The sequence below is a fragment of the Heteronotia binoei genome, chromosome 1 (genome assembly GCF_032191835.1).
Source record: "Heteronotia binoei isolate CCM8104 ecotype False Entrance Well chromosome 1, APGP_CSIRO_Hbin_v1, whole genome shotgun sequence".
NCBI lineage: Eukaryota > Metazoa > Chordata > Lepidosauria > Squamata > Gekkonidae > Heteronotia > Heteronotia binoei.
In genome coordinates this window covers 284,929,918-284,956,951 of record NC_083223.1, presented here as the reverse complement: position 1 = coordinate 284,956,951, position 27,034 = coordinate 284,929,918, and the positions used below count along the sequence as shown (strand labels likewise).

At 54.1% G+C, this 27,034-nt stretch overlaps 1 protein-coding gene across 1 annotated transcript; it reads right to left on the bottom strand.

The window, feature by feature from the left end:
• On the bottom strand, nt 1-27,034 carry KCNJ9 (potassium inwardly rectifying channel subfamily J member 9). The gene is made up of 3 exons (XM_060256653.1): nt 27,006-27,034; nt 12,290-13,268; nt 1-336 (listed from the first exon to the last, which is right to left on the bottom strand). Exons 2-3 carry the CDS (start codon nt 13,221-13,223, stop codon nt 20-22), a joined length of 1,251 nt encoding a protein of 416 aa, XP_060112636.1. The 5' UTR covers nt 13,224-13,268; nt 27,006-27,034; the 3' UTR covers nt 1-19.

Sequence of the window (27,034 nt, the reverse complement as noted above, 5' to 3'; positions counted from 1 at the left end):
CACCTGGCGGCAGCCCCCATTAAACCTTCGACTCGCTTTCCAAGCTGGCGAGGTTCCCGTTCCTCTCCTTGTTGCCTTCTTCCGCCTTCTCCGTGGGGTCGCCCACCTTCTCGTCCAGTCGGCTGGGGATAGACCAGTACAAGTGAGCGTCCATGCGGGCGGCGGCCTCGGCCATCTCCCGGGCGCTGCAGCTGGGGGTGGGCACCTCGAAGGTCTGGTGGAAGCTGTTGTAGTCCACCTCGTAGAACCCGTCCTCGAGGGAGAGGACAGACATGAAGCGGTGGCCCCAGAGAACCTCATCCATCAGGTAGGAGCTCCGCGCTTGGCATGTCATCCCTGCGACACAGAAGAGACATTGTCAGATTCAGAGAGGGCAGAATCACCACACTGGGACTCGAGCTGGGAGGGGCATGATTAAGAACCCCATTCCTCAAAGAACACCCAAACAGCCCTGGAAGGTCAAAGTGTTGAATCAGACAAGGGAGGATCCATCTGGTCCAGTCTCCTGTCTCACACAGTGGCCAGCCAGTTCCTCTGGAGGGCCAACAACATGGCAGAGAGGCCGAGGCCTTCCTCTGAGAAGAACATCAGAAGAGCCCTGCTGTATCAGACCAGGGAGGGTCCATCTAGTCCAGCCTCCTGTCTCACACAGTGGCCAGCCAGTTCCTCTGAAGGGCCAACAACAGGGCAGAGAGGCCGAGGCCTTCCTCTGAGAAGAACATCAGAAGAGCCCTGCTGGATCAGACCAGGGAGGGTCCATCTAGTCCAGCCTCCTGTCTCACACAGTGGCCAGCCAGTTCCTCTGGAGGGCCAACAACAGGGCAGAGAGGCCGAGGCCTTCCTCTGAGAAGAACATCAGAAGAGCCCTGCTGGATCAGACCAGGGAGGGTCCATCTAGTCCAGCCTCCTGTCTCACACAGTGGCCAGCCAGTTCCTCTGGAGGGCCAACAACAGGGCAGAGAGGCCGAGGCCTTCCTCTGAGAAGAACATCAGAAGAGCCCTGCTGGATCAGACCAGGGAGGGTCCATCTAGTCCAGCCTCCTGTCTCACACAGTGGCCAACCAGTTCCTATGAAGGACCAACAACAGGGCAGAGAGGCTGAGGCCTTCCCTGAGAAGAACATCAGAAGAGCCCTGCTGGGTCAGATTAGTGAGGGTCCATCTAGTCCAGCGTCTTGTCTAAGGGTCAGCTTGACTCTTTTACCTCGTCAGTTCCGTTTAGTCACCCTGGCTAGTAGCCACCAATAGACTTTTCCTCCATGAAACTATCTGAGAGCCTCCCTCCCTTCTAAAGCTGTCTATGATCATGGCCATAATTACCTCCATAATGTAATTACTTTGTGAAGAGACTTATGGAAGAGAACTTCTTGGAGGATTTCCAGCCTCCAGGTGGGACCTGGAGATCTCCCGCTCTTACAACTGTTCTTCAGGCAACAGCGATCCATTTCTCTGGACTGCTCTGAAGGGTGGACTCTATGGGCCTGTGCCCTGCTGAAACCCCTCCCCTCCCCAAACCCCGCCCTCTCCGGAATCCACCCCCAAATCTCCAGGTATTTTCCAACACAGACCTGGCAACCCAACTTCTTGGTGGATTCTGTCCTGTACAAGAGAAATGGCATCTCTATGAATGTCTCTTGGTGGGCAGGTTGGGTGGCGATCTCCTCCCTTGCTTGGCTGTGAGCTCTGGATTTGAGACCAGGGGATCTGAAGGACTGTCTTCCCGCATAGGGCCCTCTCTGGGAATTAAGATTATGAGGAAAGGCCCTCCTCAAAGAAGCTTTCCTGGTGGACATACAAGACAAGGCCTTTTCAGTGTCAGCCCCATGAATGTGCAACAACCTCCCCTGGGATGCACTCCTAACTTTCAATCAACAGGAGGCAGCTGAAGACAGTTTTATTCAGAACCACATTTAGTTATAGCTGCTTTTTTGGGGGGGGGGGCATCATAAGAACATAAGAGAAGCCATGTTGGATCAGGCCAGTGGCCCCTCCAGTCCAACACTCTGTGTCTCATAAGAGAAGCCATGTTGGATCAGGCCAGTGGCCCCTCCAGTCCAACACTTTGTGTCACATAAGAGAAGCCATGTTGGATCAGGCCAGTGGCCCCTCCAGTCCAACACTCTGTGTCACATAAGAACAGAAGAAAAGCAATGTTGGACCAGGCCAATGGCCCCTCCAGTCCAACACTCTTTGTCACATAAGAACAGAAGAGAAGCCATGTTGGATCAGGCCAATGGCCCCTCCAGTCCAACACTCTTTGTCACATAAGAACAGAAGAGAAGCCATGTTGGATCAGGCCAGTGGCCCATCCAGTCCAACACTCTGTGTCACATAAGAACAGAAGAGAAGCCATGTTGGATCAGGCCAATGGCCCCTCCAGTCCAACACTCTTTGTCACATAAGAACAGAAGAGATGCCATGTTGGATCAGGCCAGTTGCCCATCCAGTCCAACACTCTGTGTCACATGAGAACATAAGAGAAGCCATGTTGGATCAGGCCAACGGCCCATCCAGTCCAACACTCTGTGTCACACAGTGGCAAAAATTTTTATATATACACATACACTGTGGCTAATAGCCACTGATGGACGTCTGCTCCATATTTTTATCTAAACCCCTCTTGAAGGTGGCTATGCTTGTGGCCGCCACTACCTCCTGTGGCAGTGAATTCCACATGTTAATCACCCTTTGGGTGAAGGACTTCCTTTTATCCGTTTTAACCTGTCTGCTCAGCAATTTCATGAAATGCCCACGAGTTCTTGTATTGTGAGAAAGGGAGAAAAGTACTTCTTTCTCTACTTTCTCCATCCCATGCATTATCTTGTAAACCTCTATCATGTCACCCCGCAGTCAACGTTTCTCCAAGCTAAAGAGTCCCAAGTGTTTCAACCTTTCTTCATAGGGAAAGTGCTCCAGCCCTTTAATCATTCTAGTTGCCCTTCTCTGGACTTTCTCCAATGCTATAATATCCTTTTCGAGGTTCTGTGACCAGAATTGCACACAGTATTCCAAATGAGACTGCACCATCGATTTATACAGGGGCATTATGATACTGGCTGATTTGTTTTCAATTCCCTTCCTAATAATTCCCAGCATGGCGTTGGCCTTTTTTATTGCAAATGCACACTGTCTTGACATTTTCAGTGAATTATCTACCACGACCCCAAGATCTTTCTCATGGTCAGTCTTTACCAGTTCACACCCCATCAACTTGTATTTGTAGCTGGGATTCTTGGCCCCAATGTGCATTACTTTGCACTTGGCCACATTGAACCGCATCTGCCATGTTGACGCCCACTCACCCAGCCTCAACAGATCCCTTTGGAGTTCCTCACAATCCTCTCTGGTTCTTACCACCCTAAACCACCAACTTAGGGTTTTCCTGTAGGGTTTCCAAGCCAAGGTGAGCGAGGTGCAGAGGTGGCCTGCCATTGCCTGCCGCTGCATTAGAGCCCTGATACTTGTAGGCGGACTCTCCTCCTCCACCTACCAACCAGGGCAGGCTCTGGTGGGCTTCCAAGATTGGCTGAGATCCAGCTTGCCTGGGTGTTCCAGGTCAGATCTAACTTTGATGGCAGGCCTGAACTGTGCTTTTAAATTTCGGTTTGTATGTTTTTTAAAAAAATTGATGTACTTTATCAGTTTGGTAAGCTGCCTTGAACCCCACGATCCAGATAAGGTAAAGGAAGATTAACAAACTAACCGGGAAGGCTAAGGCCCTGGAAAACAAGTTTCCCAAACGGCTGGCTTTTAGTCACAAGAGGCAGACGGACTCTCCTTGTTGTTCAAGGGTAGTTTGTCTCTGTCTCTGACCATCCAGGGCTGGGGAGGGCGGTCTCCTGGGCTTTTTTAAATAGCAGGAATGCCCAGGAACACAGTTCCGGCTGGCTTGGTGTCAGGGGGTGTGGCTTAATATGCCAATGAGTTCCTGCTGGGCTTTTTCTACAAATAAAGTAGAAGATGATAAGAAGATATTGGATTTATATCTCGCCCTCCACTCCGAAGAGTCTCAGAGTGGCTCACAATCTCCTTTATCTCTCCCCCCCTCCACAGCAGTCACCCTGTGACGTGGGTGGGGCTGAGAGGGCTCTCACAGCAGCTGCCCTTTCAAGGACAACCTCTGCCAGAGCTCTGGCTGACCCAAGACCATTCCTGCAGGTGCAAGTGGGGGAGTGGGGAATCAAATTCGGTTCTCGCAGATAAGAGAGCTATGGCTGACTCAAGGCCATTCCAGCAGGTGCGAGTGGGGGAGTGGGGAATCAAACTCGGTTCTCCCAGATAAGAGAGCTATGGCTGACTCAAGGCCATTCCAGCACGTGTGAGTGGAGGAGCGGGGAATCAAACCCGGTTCTCCCAGATAAGAGAGCTATGGCTGACTCAAGGCCATTCCAGCAGGTGCAAGTGGAGCAGTGGGGAATCAAACCCGGTTCTCCCAGATAAGAGAGCTCTGGCTGACCCAAGGCCATTCCAGCAGCTGCCAGTGGAGGAGTGGGGAATCCAACCCGGTTCTCCCAGATAAGAGAGCTCTGGCTGACCCAAGGCCATTCCAGCAGCTGCAAGTGGAGGAGTGGGGAATCAAAGCCGGTTCTCCCAGATAAGAGAGCTCTGGCTGACCCAAGGCCATCCCAGCAGCTGCAAGTGAAGGAGTGGGGAATCAAACCCGGTTCTCCCAGATAAGAGAGCTCTGGCTGACCCAAGGCCATTCCAGCAGGTGCAAATGGAGGAGTGGGGAATCAAACCGGGTTCTCCCAGATAAGAGAGCTCTGGCTGACCCAAGGCCATTCCAGCAGGTGCAAGTGGAGGAGGGGGGATCAAACCCGGTTCTCCCAGATAAGAGAGCTCTGGCTGACCCAAGGCCATTCCAGCAGGTGCAAGTGGAGGAGGGGGGGGAATCAAACCCGGTTCTCCCAGATAAGAGAGCTCTGGCTGACCCAAGGCCATTCCAGCAGGTGCAAGTGGAGGAGGGGGGATCAAACCCGGTTCTCCCAGATAAGAGAGCTCTGGCTGACTCAAGGCCATTCCAGCAGGTGCAAGTGGAGGAGGGGGGATCAAACCTGGTTCTCCCAGATAAGAGAGCTCTGGCTGACCCAAGGCCATTCCAGCAGGTGCAAGTGGAGGAGGGGGGGAATCAAACCCGGTTCTCCCAGAAAAGAGAGCTCTGGCTGACCCAAGGCCATTCCAGCAGGTGCAAGTGGAGGAGGGGGGATCAAACCCGGTTCTCCCAGATAAGAGAGCTCTGGCTGACCCAAGGCCATTCCTGCAGGTGCAAGTGGAGTAGTGGGGAATCAAACCCGGTTCTCCCAGAAAAGAGTCCGCACACTTCACCACTACACCAAACTGGCTATCCACTACATCAAATAAAGCCCTGGCGATCTCTCTCTTTCCTTCCTTAAAGGTGTGACTTGACTCCTGCTTTGTTCTACTGCTTCAGACAACACGGCTGCCCACCTGTGCTCTTCCTGGGAGGGGGGCCCAAGTTGCTTGCTGGACCTCTGACTGGATCCAGCAAAGCTGTTCTTCATTTGTTGCTTGGAGTGTGGCCCTCTCTTCCCCAGGAGAGCGGCTCATCAAACGGGAACAATGACCAGTAATAAAGCTGGGGCCCGGTGGGTGCCCGTGTTGCTCTGAAGCAACAGAACAAAGTCTGAGTCCAGTCAGGCACCAGCTTTTGTGTACTTTCTGCTTTCACAAGAAAACACTTCTCTCCAGAATTAAAAGTTTGTTGGTGCTGCTGGACTCAGCCATTGTTCAGCAATAAAACTGTCCCAGGCAGCAATAAAACCACTCGTCCGTCTGGCTGCAGAGGGAGGGAGGGAGGGAGGCTGCCTTTGGACAGAGCATAGTTCAGAAGTTCCCAAACAGGCTGGGGCAAAAATAAGAGGAGCCACACAACAAATGCTCAAACGGCCACCTCAGTGCTGGGAGAGACTCAGAAATGGTAGGAGGTCCCCAAGTTAAAAAGATGAAGAAGGCTGTAGATTTATATCCCACCCAATACTCTGAATCTCAGAGCAGCTCAAAATCTCCTTTTATCTCCCCTCACCACAATAGACCTGTGTCTGTTAACACAGCAGAGTGTTAAAGCTACAGTACTGCAGTCCTAAGCTCTGCTCACGACCTGAGTTCGATCCCCAGCAGAAGCTGGGTTTTCAGGTAGCCGGCTCGAGCCTTCCATCCTTCCGAGGTCGGTAAAATGAGTCCCCAGCTTGCTGGGGGGAAAGCATAGATGACTGGGGAAGGCAATGGCAAACCACCCCGTAAAAAGTCTGCCTTGAAAACGTTGTGAAAGCAACATCACCCCAGAGTTGGAAACGACTGGTGCTTGCACAGGGAACCTTTCCTTTTCCTTTCCCCACAACAGACACCCTGTGAGGTGGGTGGGGCTGAGAGAGCTCTGACAAAAGCTGCCCTTTCAAGGACAACTCTTGTGAGAGCTCTGGCTGACCCAAGGCCATTGCAGCAGGTGCAAGTGCAGGAGTGGGGAATCAAACCTGGCTCTCCCAGATAAGAGCCCATGCACTTAACCACTACACAGAAAACCTTCTCACAGAAAGCCCTCCCCAAAGCCCCCCTCTCTCATTGCCCCCGGCCTCTCCTCCATGGCTGTGGGCCCAGAAAGAGGCCTAACTGAAGACTGAAATGGAGGGGCCATGCAGTCCCTCTGGTCTCCTCCTCCCAGGTTCTGAGTTCAGATCACTCCGTGCGCCAGCATCTGCAGGCTTGTGTTGTGGGGCTTCCTGGCTCGGGCCTGCCTTTGCCTCTCTCTGCCTGCCCCACCCGGGGCTTGGGAGCTGGCTAGCAAGCAGCCTTTCAGGCCCAGCTGGGTGCTATGGGAACAGGAGGCTTCTGCCACTCCACGCAGCAGGGGACGGGCGGGTGGGCGGGTGAGGAGGGCATGAAGCACGGAGACATCTGAGAGAAGACTTTGTAAATGGAGTTCGGCTTATGCTGTGCCAGGAGTTCAGGGTGGTGGTGGTGGGAGGAAAGCGGGATTTTTAGTGAGAGAGCAAAGTGCAGAGGCGGGGAGGGGAGGGTCAGCCGACTTCCCAACCCTCCTGGAGCAGGTGGGGGGAGGGGACCAGGGAGAAACACCTCCTCTCCCCCCCCCCAACACATTTGGAACAAAGCCCAGAGGTCCAGCATTGGTGGGGGGCTTCTGCTTCTTTGACACCCCCCCTCGTGCCACCTACAGGGCAGCAGCATCCGTATCGCACAAACACACACCCTCTCTAAGACAAGGCTCACTGAACAAGGCCACCCTGCCAGAAAACATTGAAGGCCGCAGAAGAGGAAAACCCAGCCAGAGCTGGAGGGACTCTCAAGGAAGCCTCTGGACCCTGGCCTTCCACCATCAGAAGCTCTGTGACATTAGAAAGAGAGAGAGGGAGAGAGGGAGAGAAAGAATGGCTCTGAGCAAGAATTAGAATCATAGAATCCTAGAGTTAGAAGGGACCTCCAGGATCATCCAGTCCAACCCCCTGCACAATGCAGGAAACTCACAAATGCCTCCCCCTAAGTTCACAGGATCTTCATTGCTGTCAGATGGCCATCTAGCCTCTGTTTAAAAACCTCCAAGGAAGGAGAGCCCACCGCCTTCCAAGGCTGAGGAACTGCTCTGACTGTCAGGAAGTTCTTCCTAATGTTGAGCCAGAAACTCTTTTGATTTAATTTCAACCCATTGGTTCTGGTCTGACATTCTCGGGCAACAGAAAACTCTGCACCATGGGATAGAGAAGGTAGAGAAATAAGTCCTTTTCTCCCTTTCTCACAATACGAGAACTCGTGGGCATTCAATGAAATTGCTGAGCAATCAGGTTAGAACAGATAAAAGGAAGTCACCCAAAGGGTGATTAACACAAGGAATTCACTGCCACAGGAAGTGGCGGCTACAAGCACAGCCAGCTTCAAGAGGGCGTTGGATAAACATCTGGAGCAGAGGTCCATCAGTGGCTATTAGCCACAGTGTATTGTTAGAACTCTTTGTCTGGGGCAAGTGATGCTCTGTATTTTTGGTGTTTGGGAGGGACAACAATGTGATGGCTTCTAGTGTCCTGGCCCCACTGGTGGACCTCCTGATGGCACCTGGGTTTTTTGGCCGCTGTGTGATACAGAGTATTGGACTGGATGGGCCATTGGCCTGATCCAACATGGCTTCTCTTATGTTCTTATGGGACACAGAGTATTGGACAGGAGGGCCATTGGCCTGATCCAACATGGCTTCTCTTATGTTCTTATGTGACACAGAGTCTTGGACTGGATGGGCCATTGGCCTGATCCAACATGGCTTCTCTTCTGTTCTTATGTGACACAGAGTCTTGGACTGGATGGGCCATTGGCCTGATCCAACATGGCTTCTCTTATGTTCTTATGTGACACAGAGTGTTGGACTGGATGGGCCATTGGCCTGATCCAACAGGGCTTCTCTTATGTTCTTATGGGACACAGAGTGCTGGACTGGAGTGGCCATTGGCCTGATCCAACATGGCTTCTCTTATGTTTCTCTATATGACACCCCTTCAAGATGGTGATCAGATCACCTCTCAGCCGCCTTCTCTCCAGGCTAAACATCCCCAGCTCCTTCAGCCTTTCCTCATAGGACTTGGTCTCCAGACCCCTCACCGTCTTCGTTGCCCTCCTCTGGACCCGTTCCAGCTTGTCTAGATCCTTCTTAAAATGTGGTGCCCAAAACTGAGCACAAGACTCCAGGTGACGTCTTACCAGAGCAGAGTAAAGCGATACCATCACTTCATGTGATCTGGACACTAGACTTCTGTTGAAAGATCACAGGTCAGGGTGATTTCTCCAGCCCCACATTCCTCCAGACTCATCAGACCCAGCGATGTGGGGAGGGACATGGAGCCCCCTTGCAGAGAACTGCTGATCAGACTTCCTCTTCCCGCCACCCAGAGGGGGTCAAGGAACTGATGCCTCCCATCAGACCCCTCCACTTTTCATTTAATGGGGTCGTCTAGGCCAGCTCTCTATGAAACCAGAAGCCTCTGGAGCAGAAGTAAAAACCCACTGGGGGGGGGGGGAGGCATGCTACAATACACTGAGGGCACCCGGACACAAGGAACCATCAGACGCTCCTTCGAGGCACCTTTGGTCACCTCGCTCTGTGGGGCTTCTTTGGGTGGGAAGAGGGGGGTGGGTCCAGGCCTTTCTGAGCCCCTGCTCCTTTCCCACTGGAGGGGCTGGCAGGCTGCCCTGAGAGCAGGCCTGTTGTGCCCTATGGCTCCCAGAGGGCCCAGCCTCCCTGTGGATTTCACGGGCCCCCTCCCCAAGCCTTGGCTCCCCCCTCCCACTGGGGACCCCTCCCTCTGATCACCTCAGCACATGAAGCAGGCATAGGGTTGCCAATCCCCAGGTGGGGGCAGGGGATCCCCCAGTTTGGAGGCCTTCCCCCCGCTTCAGGGTCATCAGAAAGCGGGGGGAGGGGAGAGAAATTTTTGCTGGGAACTCCATTATTCCGTATAGAGACTTATTCCCATAGGAAATTATGGAGAATTGATCTGCAGGTATCTGGGGCTCGGGGGGGGGCTGTTTTTTTTTATGTAGAGGCACCAAATTTTCAGTATAGCATCCAGTGCCCCTCCTCAAAGTAACCCCAAATTTTCAAAACGATTGGACCAGGAGGTCCAATTCTATGAGCCCCCAAAGAAGGTGCCCCTATCCTTCATTATTTCCTATGGAAGGAAGGCATTTAAACAGGTGTGCTGTCCTTTTCAATGTGAGGGCCAGAACTCCCTTGGAGTTCCATCATGCTTGTTACACCCTCGTTCCTGGCTCCGCCCCCAAAGTCTCCTGGCTCCACCCCAAAGTCTCCTGGCTCCACCCCCAAAGGCCCCAGATATTTCTTGAATTGGACTTGGCAACCCTAAGCAGGCAGCGGCGCCAGCAAGCTCTCCCCTGAAGCACTCTGAGCAGAATTGGGGGGGGGGGCAGATTTCCAAAGTTGGGTGGGCAGCCAGCCAGCCCCACCCCCTGATCCCAGTGGCCCTTAGTCTGGCCATGAAGAGCGGGGGGCTCCACGCACTGCCCTGTTTTCCACCACCATGAGCCTGAACGGTAAGTTCTTGAGTGGGTGGGAGGAGGGAGAGGCCCCTCGATTGCACAGGCTGCAAGGGCAGCTAGAGTCCTTTCGGGGTGGGGAGGGAGGAGGGAGGCCAGGACATGTCTCCCCCAGCCAGCATGTGCAAGCCTTGCTGTTCCCGGTTGGGGAGGGGCACAGGAAAGCAGGGAAATGGGGAGGGAGTGCAGAGATACAAATCAGCCTTCTTTGGAACTTTGGAGATGGGAGTTGAACACTGCAGGTGACCACTAAGCCCCAGGAAAGGTCGAAGGGGAATCGGAGCTGACCTGCCATTTAAATCACACTGGAGGGGGAGGGGGAGGGGTGGTGGCCTCCACCCTCTATAGCTTCTTGCTCTCACCCCGATGGCCCCCCTGTGGCCCCCTTCCCCTATGAGTCTTAGCTACAGGACTGCCTGGGAGCCTCTCACGCTTTATTTATAGATTAAATTATTAATCTCCTGCCTTTCTTCTCGGTTCTAGGGGGCAGACAATAACACCCCCAGCTGAAACCAAAGATAAACCAGAAAGGTCCAAATCCCTCCCCTCTCCCCTCCAAAGATGCCTGTCATTCACGCCCCCTCGAAAGCCCCGGCAAATAGCAAGAGCTCCAAGGAATGGGCCCCTCCCACCTCTTCAGGGAGCCCCTCCCACCTCTTCAGGGAGCCCCTCCCACATGATCCAGCAGCCCAGGGCTTTGGTTAGTGCCAGATGGTCTACCCTGGGGGGGGGGGGCATAGCCAACCGATGGCTGCCCAGTCTGCCATTGGCACCAGGGGCATCTGGTAGGAGAGGATCCTGCAGCCCTCTGCCCCTCAGCTCTGCCCCCCTTCTACACAGGGAAGCCATCAGGGTTCAAAACAGGGGCCCTGGCTCATAGGCTCAGCACGGGGCCCAAGAACAAGCTGCAGTTCCACATTTGGAGTCCACTTTTAGCTTTCTCAAAGAAGACTCTGAAGTCCAGTGTGGTGTCATGGTTAAGAATGTGGACTCTTATCTGGGAGAACTGGGTATGATTCCCTCCTCCTCCACATACAGCCAGCTGGGTGACCTTGGGCTAGTCACAGTTCCTTCTGAGCATTTTCAGCCGCACCTGCCTCAAAGGTGCTGATGCAGGATTTTCTTTTTATGGTCTCTCACCCCTGCCAATGTCCATCTATCTTTCGATTTCATGGTGGGATCAGCTGCGATCTGATGAGAACCTTCTCCTTATCTGATCTGTTCCCACTAACTAACTTCAACATCTTTTCTGCCAGAATCATTTTTTCTACGTCTGCACTTGTCCTCAGATAACTCTCTGTTACTGACCAACTTTTCTTCTAGCAGTTAGCTCTACAGACTTTGGCTTCCAACAATTTCTAAGTGCTTCAAACAGTAAAAATTGACATGGGTTGTTAACATAAGGGAACCAATTTTATTTTTTTCCGCAACAGTGCCTGTTGTGGGGAGGGGAAGGGAAAGGAGAAGAAGAAGAAAAAGACTGCAGATTTATACCCCGCCCTTCTCTCTGAATCAGAGACTCAGAGTGGCTCACAATCTTTTCTATCTTCTCCTCCAACAACAGACACCCTGTGAGGTAGGTGGGGCTGAGAGAGCTCTCCCAGAAGCTGCCCTTTAAAGGACAGAGTCTCAAAGTGGCCTACCATCTCCTTTCCCTTCCTCCCCCACAACAGACACCCTATGAGGTGGGTGGGGCTGAGAGAGCTCTGATAGAAGCTGCCCTTTCAAGGACAACTCTTGTGAGAGCTCTGGCTGACCCAAGGCCATTCCAGCAGGTGCAAGTGGAGGAGTGGGGAATCAAACCTGGCTCTCCCAGATAAGAGCTCATGCATTTAACCACTGCACAGAAAACCTTCCCACAGAAAGCCCTCCCCAAAGCCCCCCTCTCTCGTTGCCCCTGGCCTCTCCTCCATGGCTGTGGGCCCAGAAAGAGGCCTAGCTGTGAGGTGGGTGTGGCTGAGAGAGCTCTGACAGAAGCTGCGCTTTCAAGGACAACTCCTGCGAGAGCTATGGCTGACCCAAGGCCATTCCAGCAGGTGCAAGTGGAGGAGTGGGGAATCAAACCCGGTTCTCCCAGTTAAGAGTCCACGCACTTCACCACTACACCAGACTGGCTCTCACCAAAAGGCGATAGTAGGGCACTCTGAGGCTCTTTCAGGTAGAGGGCAGTAAACACCAACTCCTTCTGAGACCCCCTGCGCAGCCTGAGTGGCGCCTACCTGTGGCCTCCACCATCCCTTCCAATATGACCACGATCTCAAACTCGTCCTTCCTCAGCTGCTCCTTGGAGATCTCCCAGAAGGGGCTCTGCTCGTTGATCTCATGGCTGATGATGAGGGGCGAGACCAAGAAGAGGCGGTCGTCGCCGGTCTCGAAGCCCACGTTGATGTCCGTCTGGTTGAGGGGGATGAACTCCCCCTCCTGGGTCTGCTTCGACTTGATCAGCTTGGCCCGTATGGAGGCCTCCACGATGTGGGAGTTGCGCAGGTCGCCCACGCGGAACATGAGGCACAGGCGGTCGTCCCGCAGGGAGATCACGGCGTGGGAGGAGAAGACCAGCGTCTCCGCTCGCTTGTTGGGCTGCGAGATCTTGACGAACATGCAGCCCACCATGAAGGCGTTGACCATGGAGCCCAGGATGGCCTGCAGGAGCAGCAGGATGATGCCCTCGGGACACTGGTCTGTGATGACCCGGTAGCCATAGCCGATGGTCGTCTCCGTCTCGATGGAGAAGAGGAAGGCGGAGACGAAGCCGTTCAGGTTCTTGACACAGGGGGTCCACTCCTCCTCCCCCAGGTGGTCCAGGTCGCCCCGGCAGTAGGCAATGAACCACCAGATGAGGCCGAAGAAGAGCCAGGTGATGGCGTAGGCCAAGATGAAGACCAGCAGGCTGAAGCGCCACTTCAGGTCCACCAGGGTGGTGAAGATGTCCGTCAGGTAGCGGTAGGTCTCGATCACGTTGCCGTGCTGGACGTTGCACTTGCCGTCCTTCTCCACGTACCGCTGGCGCCCCTTCCGCTTCTCCGCTTTCTCCGGCTCCTCCCCGAGACGCCGCAAGGCAGCTGGCTTGAGCTGGTGGGAAGAGAGAGGGGGCTTGGACTCGGCCACGGGGGTCTCGGGAACGGTGGAGAAAGCGGCATTCTCTTTGGCCATGTTAGCATCCAGGGGCCCAGAGCCCCCGAACCAACTCCCGGCTGCCTGCAGGGAAACACAAGAAGCCAGGAGGGAGGTTAGCCCTGGGGCATCGCTTAGGGGGGCTCCCTTTTGTCCTCGCCCCCATGTCCGCGATGCCAGTCAGGGCAAACGGGTCCCCTTTGGGTGCCCCCTTCACACACCCCCTCTTCCACTGCTCCCAGTCTGGAGCACAGCTGTAATTCTAGGAGATCTCCAGCTCCCACCGAGAGGTTGACAACCCTAGGGGGAATCCTATTGTAATATCTTTTCTTTTTAATCATACCTTGTACTTTCTGGCACTTGGAGTCTCTCCCCCGCCCCCAGCTTGTTCCTAGAGGACCCTCAAATGGCCACCAGGATTTTCACCCAGCACCCCAGACAGGGATGGGCCTTATTGTGGGGCAGAGTCTCCAGCCCAGGGGGCAGGCTAAAAAATAACAAGATCCTGACTTTGCCTTTTGCTTTCAAAACCTGACAGGAAACAATCAAATACTGTTGGATGTCAAGTGTCAAAAATCAAAGGATATTCAGTCTCAAACGACAAGAGGTCAGTTACAGAATGCTTGAAGAAGGATCTAGGCAAGCTGGAATGGGTCCAGAGGAGGGCGACGAAGATAGTGAGGGGTCTGGAGACCAAGTCCTATGAGGAAAGGCTGAAGGAGCTGGGGATGTTTAGCCTGGAGAGGAGGCGGCTGAGAGGTGACAGGATCACCATCTTCAAGTACTTGAAGGGCTGTCATCTAGAGGATGGTGTGAAATTGTTTTCTGTGGTCCCAGAAGATAGAACTAGAAACAATAGGTTGAAATTAAATCAAAAGAGTTTCCAGCTCAGCATTAGGAAGAACTTCCTGTCCATTAGAGCAATTCCTCAGTGGAACAGGCTTCCTCCTTAGGAGGTGGTGGGCTCTCCTTCCTTGGAGGTTTTTCAACAGAGGCTAGATGGCCATCTGACAGCAATGAGGATCCTGTGAATTTAGGGGGAGGGGGTTGTGAGTTTCCTGCCTTGTGCAGGGGGTTGGACTAGATGACCCTGGAGGTCCCTTCCAACTCTAGGATTCTACGACTGTTAAGAGCAGTTCCTCAGTGGAACAGGCTTCCTTGGGAGGTGGTGGGCTCTCCTTCCTTGGAGGTTTTTCAACAGAGGCTGGATGGCCATCTGACAGCAATGAGGATCCTGTGAATTTAGGGGGAGGTCTTTGTGGGTTTCCTGCATTGTGCAGGGGGTTGGACTAGATGACTCTGGAGGTCCCTTCCAACTCTAGGATTCTATGACTGTTAAGAGCAGTTCCTCAGTGGAACAGGCTTCCTCCTTGGGAGGTGGTGGGCTCTTCTTCCTTGGAGGTTTTTCAACAGAGGCTAGATGGCCATCTGACAGCAATGAGGATACTGTGAATTTAGCGGGAGGTGTTTGTGAGTTTCCTGCATTGTGCAGGGGGTTGGACTAGATGACCCTGAAGGTCCCTTCCAACTCTATGATCCTATGAATACCGGTAGTAGTCCACTGTCGAGTTTTCTGCTAAGCCCTCTCGCCCTAATAGCAGCTCCCCGTTCCCACAGTGGGCCCAGCCAAGGTAGTCTAAAGCTGGGGATCTTGGCTGGGGGGGAGGATGTCAGTCTACCCCATCCAAGGAATACAAAACATCACACTGGATAGCAGAGACAAGTAAGCGGTTCAGCAAACAAGAGGCTTTTAATTGTGAGAGCAATGGACTTCTGGCACCACCAGGGGGCAGCATTGAAAACTGAGAGCCCAGCAGTTTGGGCCGGAACCCTCACTCTGGCACTGGGGATCAGCTGGCCCAGGGGAACCAATCTCCTGTCCCTGCTTGCTCTGCAGTTTTCCAGCCAGCTCCTCCCTCCCTCCCTGCCAGAATATGCTTTCCAGCGGCTGATGGGGAAGTTGAGGGGCCAGAAACAAGCCTAGTGGAGGGACAGTGAGAAGGGGATTGGCTCACCAGACAGCTAGTTAGCAGTGAGATTCATGGAGCTCCTACATAAGAATACAAGAAGAGCCCAGCTGGGTCAGACCAGGGAGGGTCCATCTAGTTTAGCCTCCTGTCTCACACAGTGGCGAACCAGTTCCTCTGGAGGGCAGAGAGTCTGAGGCCTTCCCCTCAGAAGAACATCAGAAGAGCCCTGCTGGGTCAGACAAGGGAGGGTCCATCTAGTCCAGCCTCCTGCCTCACACAGTGGCCAGCCAGTTCCTCTGGAGGGCCAATAACAGGGCAGAGAGGCCAAAGCCTTCCCCTGAGAAGAACCTCAGAAGAGCCCTGCTGGGTCAGACCAGGGAGGGTCCATCCAGTCAGGCCTCCTGTCTCACACAGGGGCCAGCCAGTTCCTCTGGAGGGCCAACAACAGGGCAGAGAGGCTGAGGCCTTCCCCTGAGAAGGACATCAGAAGAGCCCTGCTGGGTCAGACCAGGGAGGGTCCATCTAGTCCAGCCTCCTGTCTCACACAGTGGCCACCCAGTTCCTCTGGAGGGCCAGCAATAGGGCAGAGAGGCTGAGGCCTTCCCCTGGGAAGAACATCAGAAGAGCCCTGCTGGGTCAGACCAGGGAGGGTCCATCTAGTCCAGCCTCCTGTCTCACACAGTGGCCACCCAGTTCCTCTGGAGGGCCAGCAACAGCGCAGAGAGGCTGAGGCCTTCCCCTGGGAAAAACATCAGAAGAGCCCTGCTGGGTCAGACCAGGGAGGGTCCATCTAGTCCAGCCTCCTGTCTCACACAGTGGCCACCCAGTTCCTCTGGAGGGCCAGCAATAGGGCAGAGAGGCCAAGGCCTTCCCCTGGGAAGAACATCAGAAGAGCCCTGCTGGGTCAGACCAGGGAGGGTCCATCTAGTCCAGCCTCCTGTCTCACACAGTGGCCACCCAGTTCCTCTGGAGGGCCAGCAATAGGGCAGAGAGGCTGAGGCCTTCCCCTGGGAAGAACATCAGAAGAGCCCTGCTGGGTCAGACCAGGGAGGGTCCATCTAGTCCAGCCTCCTGTCTCACACAGTGGCCACCCAGTTCCTCTGGAGGGCCAGCAATAGGGCAGAGAGGCCAAGGCCTTCCCCTGGGAAAAACATCAGAAGAGCCCTGCTGGAACAGACCAGGGAGGGTCCATCTAGTCCAGCCTCCTGTCTCACACAGTGGCAAACCAGTTCCTCTGGAGGGCAGAGAGTCTGAGGCCTTCCCCTCAGAAGAACATCAGAAGAGCCCTGCTGGGTCAGACAAGGGAGGGTCCATCTAGTCCAGCCTTCTGTCTCACACAGTGGCCACCCAGTTCCTCTGGAGGGCCAGCAACAGGGCAGAGAGGCTGAGGCCTTCCCCTGGGAAGAACATCAGAAGAGCCCTGCTGGGTCAGACCAGGGAGGGTCCATCTAGTCCAGCCTTCTGTCTCACACAGTGGCCACCTAGTTCCTCTGGAGGGCCGGCAATAGGGCAGAGAGGCTGAGGCCTTCCCCTGGGAAGAACATCAGAAGAGCCCTGCTGGGTCAGACCAGGGAGGGTCCATCTAGTCCAGCCTTCTGTCTCACACAGTGGCCACCCAGTTCCTCTGGAGGGCCAGCAACAGGGCAGAGAGGCTGAGGCCTTCCCCTGGGAAGAACATCAGAAGAGCCCTGCTGGGTCAGACCAGGGAGGGTCCATCTAGTCCAGTCTTCTGTCTCACACAGTGGCCACCCAGTTCCTCTGGAGGGCCAGCAACAGGGCAGAGAGGCTGAGGCCTTCCCCTGGGAAGAACATCAGAAGAGCCCTGCTGGGTCAGACCAGGGAGGGTCCATCTAGTCCAGCCTTCTGTCTCACACAGTGGCCACCCAGTTCCTCTGGAGGGCCAGCAATAGGGCAGAGAGGCTGAGGCCTTCCCCTGGGAAGAACATCAGAAGAGCCCTGCTGGGTCAGACCAGGGAGGGTCCATCTAGTCCAGCCTTCTGTCTCACACAGTGGCCACCCAGTTCCTCTGGAGGGCCAGCAACAGGGCAGAGAGGCTGAGGCCTTCCCCTGGGAAGAACATCAGAAGAGCCCTGCTGGGTCAGACCAGGGAGGGTCCATCTAGTCCAGCCTTCTGTCTCACACAGTGGCCATCCAGTTCCTCTGGAGGGCCAGCAATAGGGCAGAGAGGCCAAGGCCTTCCCCTGGGAAGAACATCAGAAGAGCCCTGCTGGAACAGACCAGGGAGGGTCCATCTAGTTCAGCCTCCTGTCTCACACAGTGGCGAACCAGTTCCTCTGGAGCGCAGAGAGTCTGAGGCCTTCCCCTCAGAAGAACATCAGAAGAGCCCTGCTGGGTCAGACAAGGGAGGGTCAATCTAGTCCAGCCTCCTGTCTCACACAGTGGCCAGCCAGTTCCTCTGGAGGGCAGAGAGTCTGAGGCCTTCCCCTTAGAAGAACATCAGAAGAGCCCTGCTGGGTCAGACCAGGGAGGGTCCATCTAGTCCAGCCTCCTGCCTCACACAGTGGCCAACAAGTTCCTCTGGAGGGCCAGCAACAGGGCAGAGAGGCCAAGGCCTTCCCCTGAGAAGAACATCAGAAGAGCCCTGCTGGGTCAGACCAGGGAGGGTCCATCTAGTCCAGCCTCCTGCCTCACACAGTGGCCAACAAGTTCCTCTGGAGGGCCAGCAACAGGGCAGAGAGGCCAAGGCCTTCCCCTGAGAAGAACATCAGAAGAGCCCTGCTGGGTCAGACAAGGGAGGGGCCATCTAGTCCAGCCTCCTGTCTCACACAGTGGCCAGCCAGTTCCTCTGGAGGGCAGAGAGTCTGAGGCCTTCCCCTCAGAAGAATATCAGAAGAGCCCTGCTAGGTCAGACCAGGGAGGGTCCATCTAGTCCAGCCTCCTGTCTCACACAGTGGCCAACCAGTTCCTTTGGAGGGCCAACAACAGGGCAGAGAGGCTGAGGCCTTCCCCTGAGAAGAACATCAGAAGAGCCCTTCTGGGTCAGACCAGGGAGGGTCCATCTAGTCCAGCCTCCTATCAGCCAGTTCCTCTGGAGGGCCAACTTCAGGACAGAGAGGCTGAGGTCTTCCCCTGAGATGAACCTCAGAAAAGTCCTGCTGGACCAGTGAGAGCCTATTGAGTCCAGCCTCCTGTCTCACACATTGGCCAGCCAGTTCCTCTGGAGGGCCAACAACAAGGAAGAGAGGCCAAGGCCTTCCCCTGAGAAGAGCATCAGAAGAGCCCTGCTGGATCAGACCAGAGAGGGTCCATCTAGTCCAGCCTCCTGTCTCACATAACCTGTTCTTCTGGATAGCCAACAACAGGGTGTAGAGGTCAAGGTTTTCTTCTGATGTTGCCTCCTGGCTCTGGGATTTAGAGGCTTAATGCCTCTGAATGTGGAGGTTCCCCTCAGTTATCTCCCTGGCTAGCAGCTATTGAGAGAGTTATCCTCCATGAATCCATCTAAACCCCTTGTCTATGCCTGTGGCCATCACGACATCCTCCGGTAGTGAATTCCACATTTTCACCTCTCTTTGCATAAAGAGGTATTCCTTTTTGTTTGTTCTGAATTTACTACCTATCAGCTTCATTGGATGCCCTCCAGTTTTACTATTTTGGAAGAGGAAGAACCAGAGAATCCTAGAGTTGGAAGGGACCTCCAGGGTCATCTAGTCCAACCCCCTGCACAATGCAGGAAACTCACAAACACCTTCCCCTAAAATCACAGGACCTTCATCGCTGTCAGATGGCCATCTAGCCTCTGTTGAAAAACCTCCAAGGAAGGAGAGCCCACCACATCCCGAGGAGGAAGCCTGTTCCACTGAGGAACCACACTCTTAACGGTCAGGAATCATAGAGTTGGAAGGGACCTCCAGGGTCATCTAATCCAACCCCTGCACAATGCAGGAAACTCACAAACACCTCCCCCTAAATTCACAGGATCTTCATCGCTGTCAGATGGCCATCCAGCCTCTGTTTAAAAACCCCCAAGGAAAGAGAGCCCACCACCTCCCGAGGAGGAAGCCTGTTCCACTGAGGAATCGCTCTAACGGTCAGGAAGTTCTAACTAATGTTGAGCCAGAAACTCTTTGGATTTAATTTCAATCCATTGGTTCTGGTCCTACCTTCTGGGGCCACAGAAAACAATTCCACGCCATCCTCTAGATGACCAGATGACCTTGGATGTCCCTTCCAACTCTATGATTCTATGACAGCCCTTCAAGTCCTTGAAGATGGTGATCCTATCACCTTTCAGCTGCCTCCTCTCCAGGCTAAACATCCCCAGCTCCTTCAGCCTTTCCTCCTAGGACTTGGTCTCCAGACCCCTCACCATCTTCATTGCCCTCCTCTGGACCCGTTCCAGCTTGTCTATATCCTTCTTAAAATGTGGTGCTCAAAACTGAACACAAGACTCCAGGTGAGGTCTTACCAGAGCAGAGTAAAGTGATACCATCACTTCATGTGATCTGAACAAGATATTCTCTTGGCCAACTTTCTCCACCCTATGCATCATGTTATAAACCTCTATCATGTCTACCCCCCCTCCCCCTTAGTCATCTCTTTCGTAAACTGAAAAGTCCCAACATCACAAAAACACAGAAGTGGACAGGATCCAAAGGGTCATCTAGTCCAACCAACCCTGTAGCTAGGGGCCGCGGGGGGAAGGGGGCCATGGGAGGGCCAGGGGGTGAGAGCAGGAAGGTGGAGAGGCTGTGGGCCACCCCTCTTTCTCCCCCTGTGTGATTTAGAGCCAGCCAATCTCTCTCTCTCTCTCTCAGCTTGGCTTCGCGAACGAAGATTTAAGAAAGGTGCAGTAGTCCACGTCTGCTGCAGGCTCCCTGGTGGCTGACAAGACCAATGTGGGACAGGCAGGTCCGGCCACAGTGGCTGCAGGGAAAAGTCTGATTTGGGGTTGGTGTTGTAGCCAGCCAATAAAATGAAATTAAATTAAATTGCACTGGAGTGGGAGGGGCGGCCCTGGGATGGGGGGAGGAGTCCCAAAAAACTGTCGGGTGGGGGGGGGGCGCTCTGGTTAGCTACAGGCCTGAGGCCAAACCCCTGCACAATGCCAGACATCCACAGCTCCTCTTCCCCTCCCCTCCAGTGAACTCTGCCCTATGCCCAGAGGAAGGCGAAAACCCTCCAGGATCCCTGGGCCAGCCTAGCTGGATCTGGGGCAAGCTGTACTGCTAGCAGAACCCTTTTGTTAACAAAAGGAGAGGGACGGCAAGCATTTGGATAACACGAAAAAGCTTTCTGGCTTCCTGGAGGCTTCCTTGTGGGACTCTGGACTGAGCACCGGCCCATTTTCTGCCTGCCAGGGAAGAAGAGATGGAGAAGTTTGGAGACTGGCTGCTGAAAGTGAAAATGGTGTCCGGGGTCCTCTGGGAGGGTCCCCCAAGGCACGCTGGAGCTCTGTTTGGGGATGGGAAGCCTGCCGACTTCCAGGACATCTGTGAGACTCCCCCCCCCCCCGCCCAAATCAGTCTCAGCAGATGGCGCCGGAGAGGCAGAATACTGTATGTCCCAGGGGCTCATTCGCATGTGGGTGAAACCAAACCGCCCTCAGCGTTGCACTAAAATTGGATGTGAGGAAAAAAGACTTCAGGCAGCCCTCCCGCCACCCCCTCTGCAAACATCACGTGCCGTTTTATGGATTCACAGGCTCCGCTTCTGTGGACACCTTCTCTCTTTGCAGGGCGGGCCGTTCACACCAAATCTGCCTTGCGGGACCTCTGGAAGGTATTCAAGGCCAAAGAGGGATATTTTTAAAAACCCTGACAGCAGAACTGGCTTTTAACTGACTATGCAAGTTGTTAACTGGCTATGTTGCCATGTTGTGCAGGGGATATATACAAACACAGAGAGACAGTCGAAGAAGTCCTGGGCCTCGGCCTTACATGAAAAGACAGCTTCCTTGGCACATTTTTGAGAACATCCGTTATCCAAATAATTTCTCTCGAGCTGAGCTCCCGGGAAGTCAAGCAACCCATTAATTTTGCAGGAACAAGAAGTGATTTCTCAGCCAGCTCTGCTCACAATGAATCGTGCTCCCTGTGGCACCCAGCTGACTCTGCCCACAGTTTTTGAGCCCCACAAAAAGGCATTCAGCCTGGCATAGTGGTTAAGAGCAGCAGACTCTAATATGGAGAGCTGGGTTTGAGTCTCCACTCCTCCTCCACATGCAGCCAGCTGCCTGACCTTGGGCCTGTCCCAGTTCTCTCAGCACTCTCTCAGCCCCAACTGCCTCTCAAGATGCTTGTTGTGGGGAAAGGAAGGGAAGGCAATTATAAGCCACTTTGAGGGTAGAGAGAAGCAAGGTATCAAAACCACCTCTTCTTCTAGAACTCACTAGTGCAGGGGTGTCAAACATTAAGTCTGGGGTATGAATCTGGCCCTCAGAGGACTCCTATCAGGCCCCCTGAGCAACTGCCTGTCATCTGCTTCCTTCTCCCACTCTCTTGCTTCCTTCTGCATCACAGCTTGCTTTGCAAGGCTTGCTCAATCGCACAGGAGCTACAGAGCAAAACCTCTATTTTCTCCATTGAATGAGGGAGGAAGGGGGAGAGGCAGAGCTTATTTTTCCAGGCTCTCTCAATCGCACAGCAGAGCTACTGAGCCAAGCCTCCCTTCTATTGGCTAAGGCTTCTCACCCAGTCCCCTGGGGAAGGAAGGAAAGAGCCAGAGTTTCCTTTGCCCAATTCCCTGTATCCCATGGGAGAAATACAAACCAGGGAGGGTCCATCTAGTCCAGCATCCTGTCTCACACAGCAGCCATGACAGCCAACCAGTTCCTCTGGAGGGCCAGCAACAGGGCAGAGAGGCCGAGGCCTTCCCTGAGAAGAACCGCAGAAGAGCCCTGCTGGGTCAGACCAGGGAGGGTCCATCTAGTCCAGCCTCCTGTTTCACACAGTGGCCAACCAGTTCCTTTGGAGGGCCAACAACAGGGCAGAGAGGGCAAGGCCTTCCCCTGCGAGGAACCTCAGAAGAGCCCTGCTGGGTCCAACCAGGGAGGGACCATCTAGTCCAGCCTCCTGTCTCACACAGTGGCCAGCCAGTTCCTCTGGAGGGCAAGCGACAGGGCAGAGAGGCTGAGGCCTTCCCCTGAGAAGAACCTCAGAAGAGCCCTGCTGGGTCCAACCAGGGAGGGACCATCTAGTCCAGCCTCCTGTCTCACACACTGGCCAGCCAGTTCCTCTGGAGGGCAAACGACAGGGCAGAGAGGCTGAGGACCTTCCCCTGAGAAGAACATCAGAAGAGCCCTGCTGGGTCTGACCAGGGAGGGTCCATCTAGTCCAGCCTCCTGTCTCTCACAGTGGCCAGCCAGTTCCCCTGGAGGGCAAACAACAGGGCAGAGAGTCTGAGACCTTCCCCTGAGTAGAATTTCAGAAGAGCCCTGCTGGGTCCGACCAGGGAGGGTCCATCTAGTCCAGCCTCCTGTCTCTCACAGTGGCCAGCCAGTTCCCCTGGAGGGCAAACAACAGGACAGAGAGTCTGAGACCTTCCCCTGAGTAGAACTTCAGAAGAGCCCTGCTGGGTCAGACCAGGGAGGGTCCATTTGTCCAGTCTCCTGTCTTACACAGTGACCTGGAGGGCCAACAACAGGGCAGAGAGGCCGAGGGCTTCCCCTGAGAAGAACATCGGAAGAGCCCTGCTGGGTCTGACCAGGGAGGGTCCATCTAGTGCAGCCTCCTGTCTCACACAGTGGCCAGCCAGTTCCTCTGGAGGGCCAACAACAGGGCAGAGAGGCTGAAGCCTTCCCCTGAGAAGAACATCAGAAGAGCCCTGCTGGGTCCGACCAGGGAGGGTCCATCTAGTCCAGCCTCCTGTCTCACACAGTGGCCAACCAGTTCCTCTGGAGGGCCAACAACAGGGCAGAGAGGCTGAAGCCTTCCCCTGAGAAGAACATCAGAAGAGCCCTGCTGGGTCAGACCAGGGAGGGTCCATCTAGTCCAGCCTCCTGTCTCTCACAGTGGCCAGCCAGTTCCTCTGCAGGGCCAACAACAGGGCAGAGAGGCAGAAGCCTTCCCCTGAGAAGAACATCAGAAGAGCCCTGCTGGGTCAGACCAGGGAGGGTCCATCTAGTCCAGCCTCCTGTCTCTCACAGTGGCCAGCCAGTTCCTCTGCAGGGCCAGCAACAGGGCAGAGAGCCCGAGGCCTCCCCCTGAGGTTGCCTGCTGGTTTTGGGATCCAGAGGAGGACTGCTTCTGAACGTGGAGGCTTCCTTTAGTCACCATGGCTAGCAGCCCTAGATAGACCTCTCCTCCATGAATCTAATCCCCTTTTATTCCGATGACCATCACTGCATTCTCTGGCAGTGAGTTCCACCTTTTAATCAGGCTCTGTGTAAAGAAGTATTCGGTGTTGCTTGTTCTGAACCTCCTTCCCATCAGCTCCACTGGATGCCCTTGAGTTTGTATTTTGGGGGTGGGAGACGAAAGTTCTCCGTGCCTTTCCACCTTGTGGAACTGGGGAGGACAGCCAAGCCCTCCAGGGAGGGCTAGAGAGAAAGGAAACACCCAGATGGCCTGGCTAATTAAGTGGAGTTTGCTTTGTGGATGTTAATTGATTGATGGGACTGTTGCCGGAGTGAAACAGAGGCTTCTGGTTTCTGTCAATTAGTGGAGCCGTGAAAAGGCCTGTTCCTGTAGAGCTTGGGATGCGGGGAGGCCACAGGCCAAAGGCCCTCATATTTCCTCAGCAGGAGCAGCTGCATATTTTGGGGGTGGGGGGAACTTGGTGGGAAACAGGCTTTTCGAGTCTACCCCCACTCACTGAGCCCCTCTTTGAATTATCTCCCCATTTTGCCTGGTACAGCGTCCTGGAGACCCTGTTACGGTGGGGGTATCACCAGCCATGTGGAAAGGTGAGGTATAAGTGCTTAGAATAATTGTTTAAGAGGAATCCTGTAAGCTGATTTCACCACACCTGTGTCCCTCTGTCTGGGAGGCCAGCACCGCCCCCCCCCCCCTCTGTCTCTCTCTCTCCATATACTAAACTCATCTTCCACTATATTTTAATGTATTTTTTTCTAATGGCAAACTAGAACGATGCTTATAATGTATGTTGCAGGTTAAAAAGCAAATTAGGTGGACAGGAACACCTCTGTGAAAGTCATGTCCTCAGTTTAACCCAGAGTTGCAAGCAACAGAGCAATGAACAGCCTCCATTTATTGCTTTACGACACTCTCGCCTTCATTCTCCCATTCTGACATATTACTTTTTTATTGGTTTCCCACACTAATTCGACCCAGATCAAAAGTGTTCCGAATTTGTTAATTTGACTATTCTGCTATTGGATTTTAACTTTGTACCACTTTGCATTCTAAACCCCACCAGCTGTATGTAGCTCTGCTCACTGTACCTCATTCCCCACCTGAAGAAGGCTGCATGCACACGGCAGCTTACATTCCGAATGCCTTATTGCATATACTTATTGCATATTGCAAACACTGTATTTTAATGTCTTCCTTTTTTTCGAATGGCAAACTATAATGAACGTTATAACCCCTTGAGAAACCATGCCCTCTGTTTAAACTAACAAAGCCAGAATGTTACCTAGATTTATGGCACTTCGCACCTACAACAGCAGCCTGCTTTTTATCACCCTCCAGTGTTGTTTCAGCCCTGCTTTGTTCTAACACGGACAAGCACATGATAGACATGATAGAGGTTTACAAGATAATGCATGGGATGGAGAAAGTAGAGAAAGAAGTACTTTTCTCCCTTTCTCACAATACAAGAACTCGTGGGCATTCGATGAAATTGCTGAGCAGACAGGTTAAAACGGATAGAAGGAAGTACTTCTTCACCCAAAGGGTGATTAACATGTGGAATTCACTGCCACAGGAGGTGGTGGCGGCCACAAGTATAGCCACCTTCAAGAGGGGTTTAGATAAAAATATGGAGCACAGGTCCATCAGTGGCTATTAGCCACAGTGTGTATGTATATATAAAAAATTTTGCCACTGTGTGACACAGAGTGTTGGACTGGATGGGCCATTGGCCTGATCCAACATGTCTTCACTTATGTTCTTATGTTCTTAACACAGATCCCTATTTGTGATTCTTTTAATCTGCTAAAAACATTCCCATGATTCCACATACCAACTCACTGCCTGCTTATATTAAAATTTGCTGCTTGCCATTCCCATTTAGCCTGATGAAGTCTGCTTAAGAGCATGCAAATAAAACTTAGTTGGTCTTAAAGGTGCCCTTGTCTACTGCTTTATTCTGAATAAAAGTTTGTTGGGCTTAAGGGGCTACGAGACTCCAACTTTATTGCTCCAGGCCAACACAGCCGCCCACCTGGGTCTATCTAGAGCTCTCTCCCTCTCAGCTTCAGCCCCTCCCTCTGCCATCAGGGTAGCATTTGGCCTACCAAACAGGGCTGTGGTGAAGATTACTGTGATGTGTATGACTCTTGTTATAAATGCAGCCGGGCTGTTGAGCAGAGCTCAGCTTGCCAGCAGGCAGAATGCCCGAGTCTAGCGCCCAACATTTCTCCCCGCAGAGTCTTTCGGCCAGAGGGGCTGGGAGTGACTCCGATGCCCCACAGCCAGCAGAACTCCTTGCCCAGTTCCCCTCCAGGACCTGCTGCCTGCCTCCCTTCTCCTGGGGAAGACAGAGGCGGCTGAGGGAGGCCACGGCTGCTGAACTCAGCACTTGTCCCATGGGAGAGGCTGAGGGCTCTTCGTTCTCTGCTGCTCTGCAGAGACAGACTAAATCCGGGGGCCTTAAGCTGTGGGGCAGGGGAGATGTCAGTGGGACACTACTAACCACTTGTGGGGGGCAGGGTTCTCCCTCTCAAGGGCCCCCAGGCTAAGACGGGTAGGAATGCATGGCCTTGAACAAGGGTGGGACTAGATGGCCTCTGAGGTCCCTTCATGGATGGGGCAGCTCTCCTCTTCCCTTTTCTTCCCTTCCCCTCCTCTGATCCTGGCCTCAGGTGAACGGGTGGGTTCTTATGAGGTAGGAGCTGCCCTAGGCGGCTGGGAAGAAGCAATGGACAATGACCCCCACCCCACCCCAAGGAGGCCCAGCCTCACCCCTCCCTCTTCCTTCCCCCAGGAAGCCCCGAGCCCCACCTGCTTTAGAAGGAGAAGCGGCCCTGGGGGACAGAGGGAACTGCAGCCTGTTCCACGTGGGAGGGGGGGCTTCTCAGTGGCAGCCCCACAGTTATGGAAGGACATTTGTGGAAGGTCCACCTGGCCCCCCTCTCCTGCAGCCTTTCGGAGGCAGCTGAAGAGAGCTGAAAGCCCTCCGAAATCGCGGGGTTTAATTTTAGTTCAATGCATTTTTATAGACTCTGTTTTACGCACTTTAGATCTAGTAAACAGTTTTGAGCTCCCTAATGAAAGGAGGGTGGCTAATAAATGCTTTAAATAAATAAAACAATAGGTAAGATTACATATTCCTGAAAGCATTTCTATACTAAAGTGACAAGGCCCCGCCAATGCCGCTTCTTTGGGGCCCGGGTTCTGGGCCTTGCGGAGTCCGGCCTATGGGGAGGGGGTGCAGCCTCGGTCAAAGTGGGGAAGGCTGGCCGGCCGGGGGCTCTTCCCGCTCCGGGGGCAGCGCTTGGACTCCACCCCCCCTTCCCTTCCCTTCCCTTCCCTCCCGACCCAACAGCCATTCCCTTTCAGAGACGGGGAAGCCCCAGCTGCTGGGACCCTGCCCAAAGGGAGGGGAGGGGAGGGGAGGGGGCTGCGGGCTGGGGTCCCCTGGGGGTGCAGCGCGCAGCTCCAGGCGAGGGCACCCTCCCGACCCCCGCCCGCCCGCCGGGCCTTCCCAAGACGCGCCCCCCCCCCCTCGCGGCCTGCCCCTGCCCCGGGGAGGGAGCTGTCCAGACCTGCGGGTGCTGAAAGGGCGCGGCGGCTC

Bases quoted from the DNA above. Each gene is read 5' to 3' on its own strand.
- KCNJ9 (XM_060256653.1), bottom strand. From the start codon at position 13,223: ATGGCCAAAGAGAATGCCGCTTTCTCCACCGTTCCCGAGACCCCCGTG. The intron at 337-12,289 runs GTAGGCGCCACT...TCTGTGTCGCAG, and splicing joins AGGGATGGTGGAGGCCACAG to GGATGACATGCCAAGCGCGG.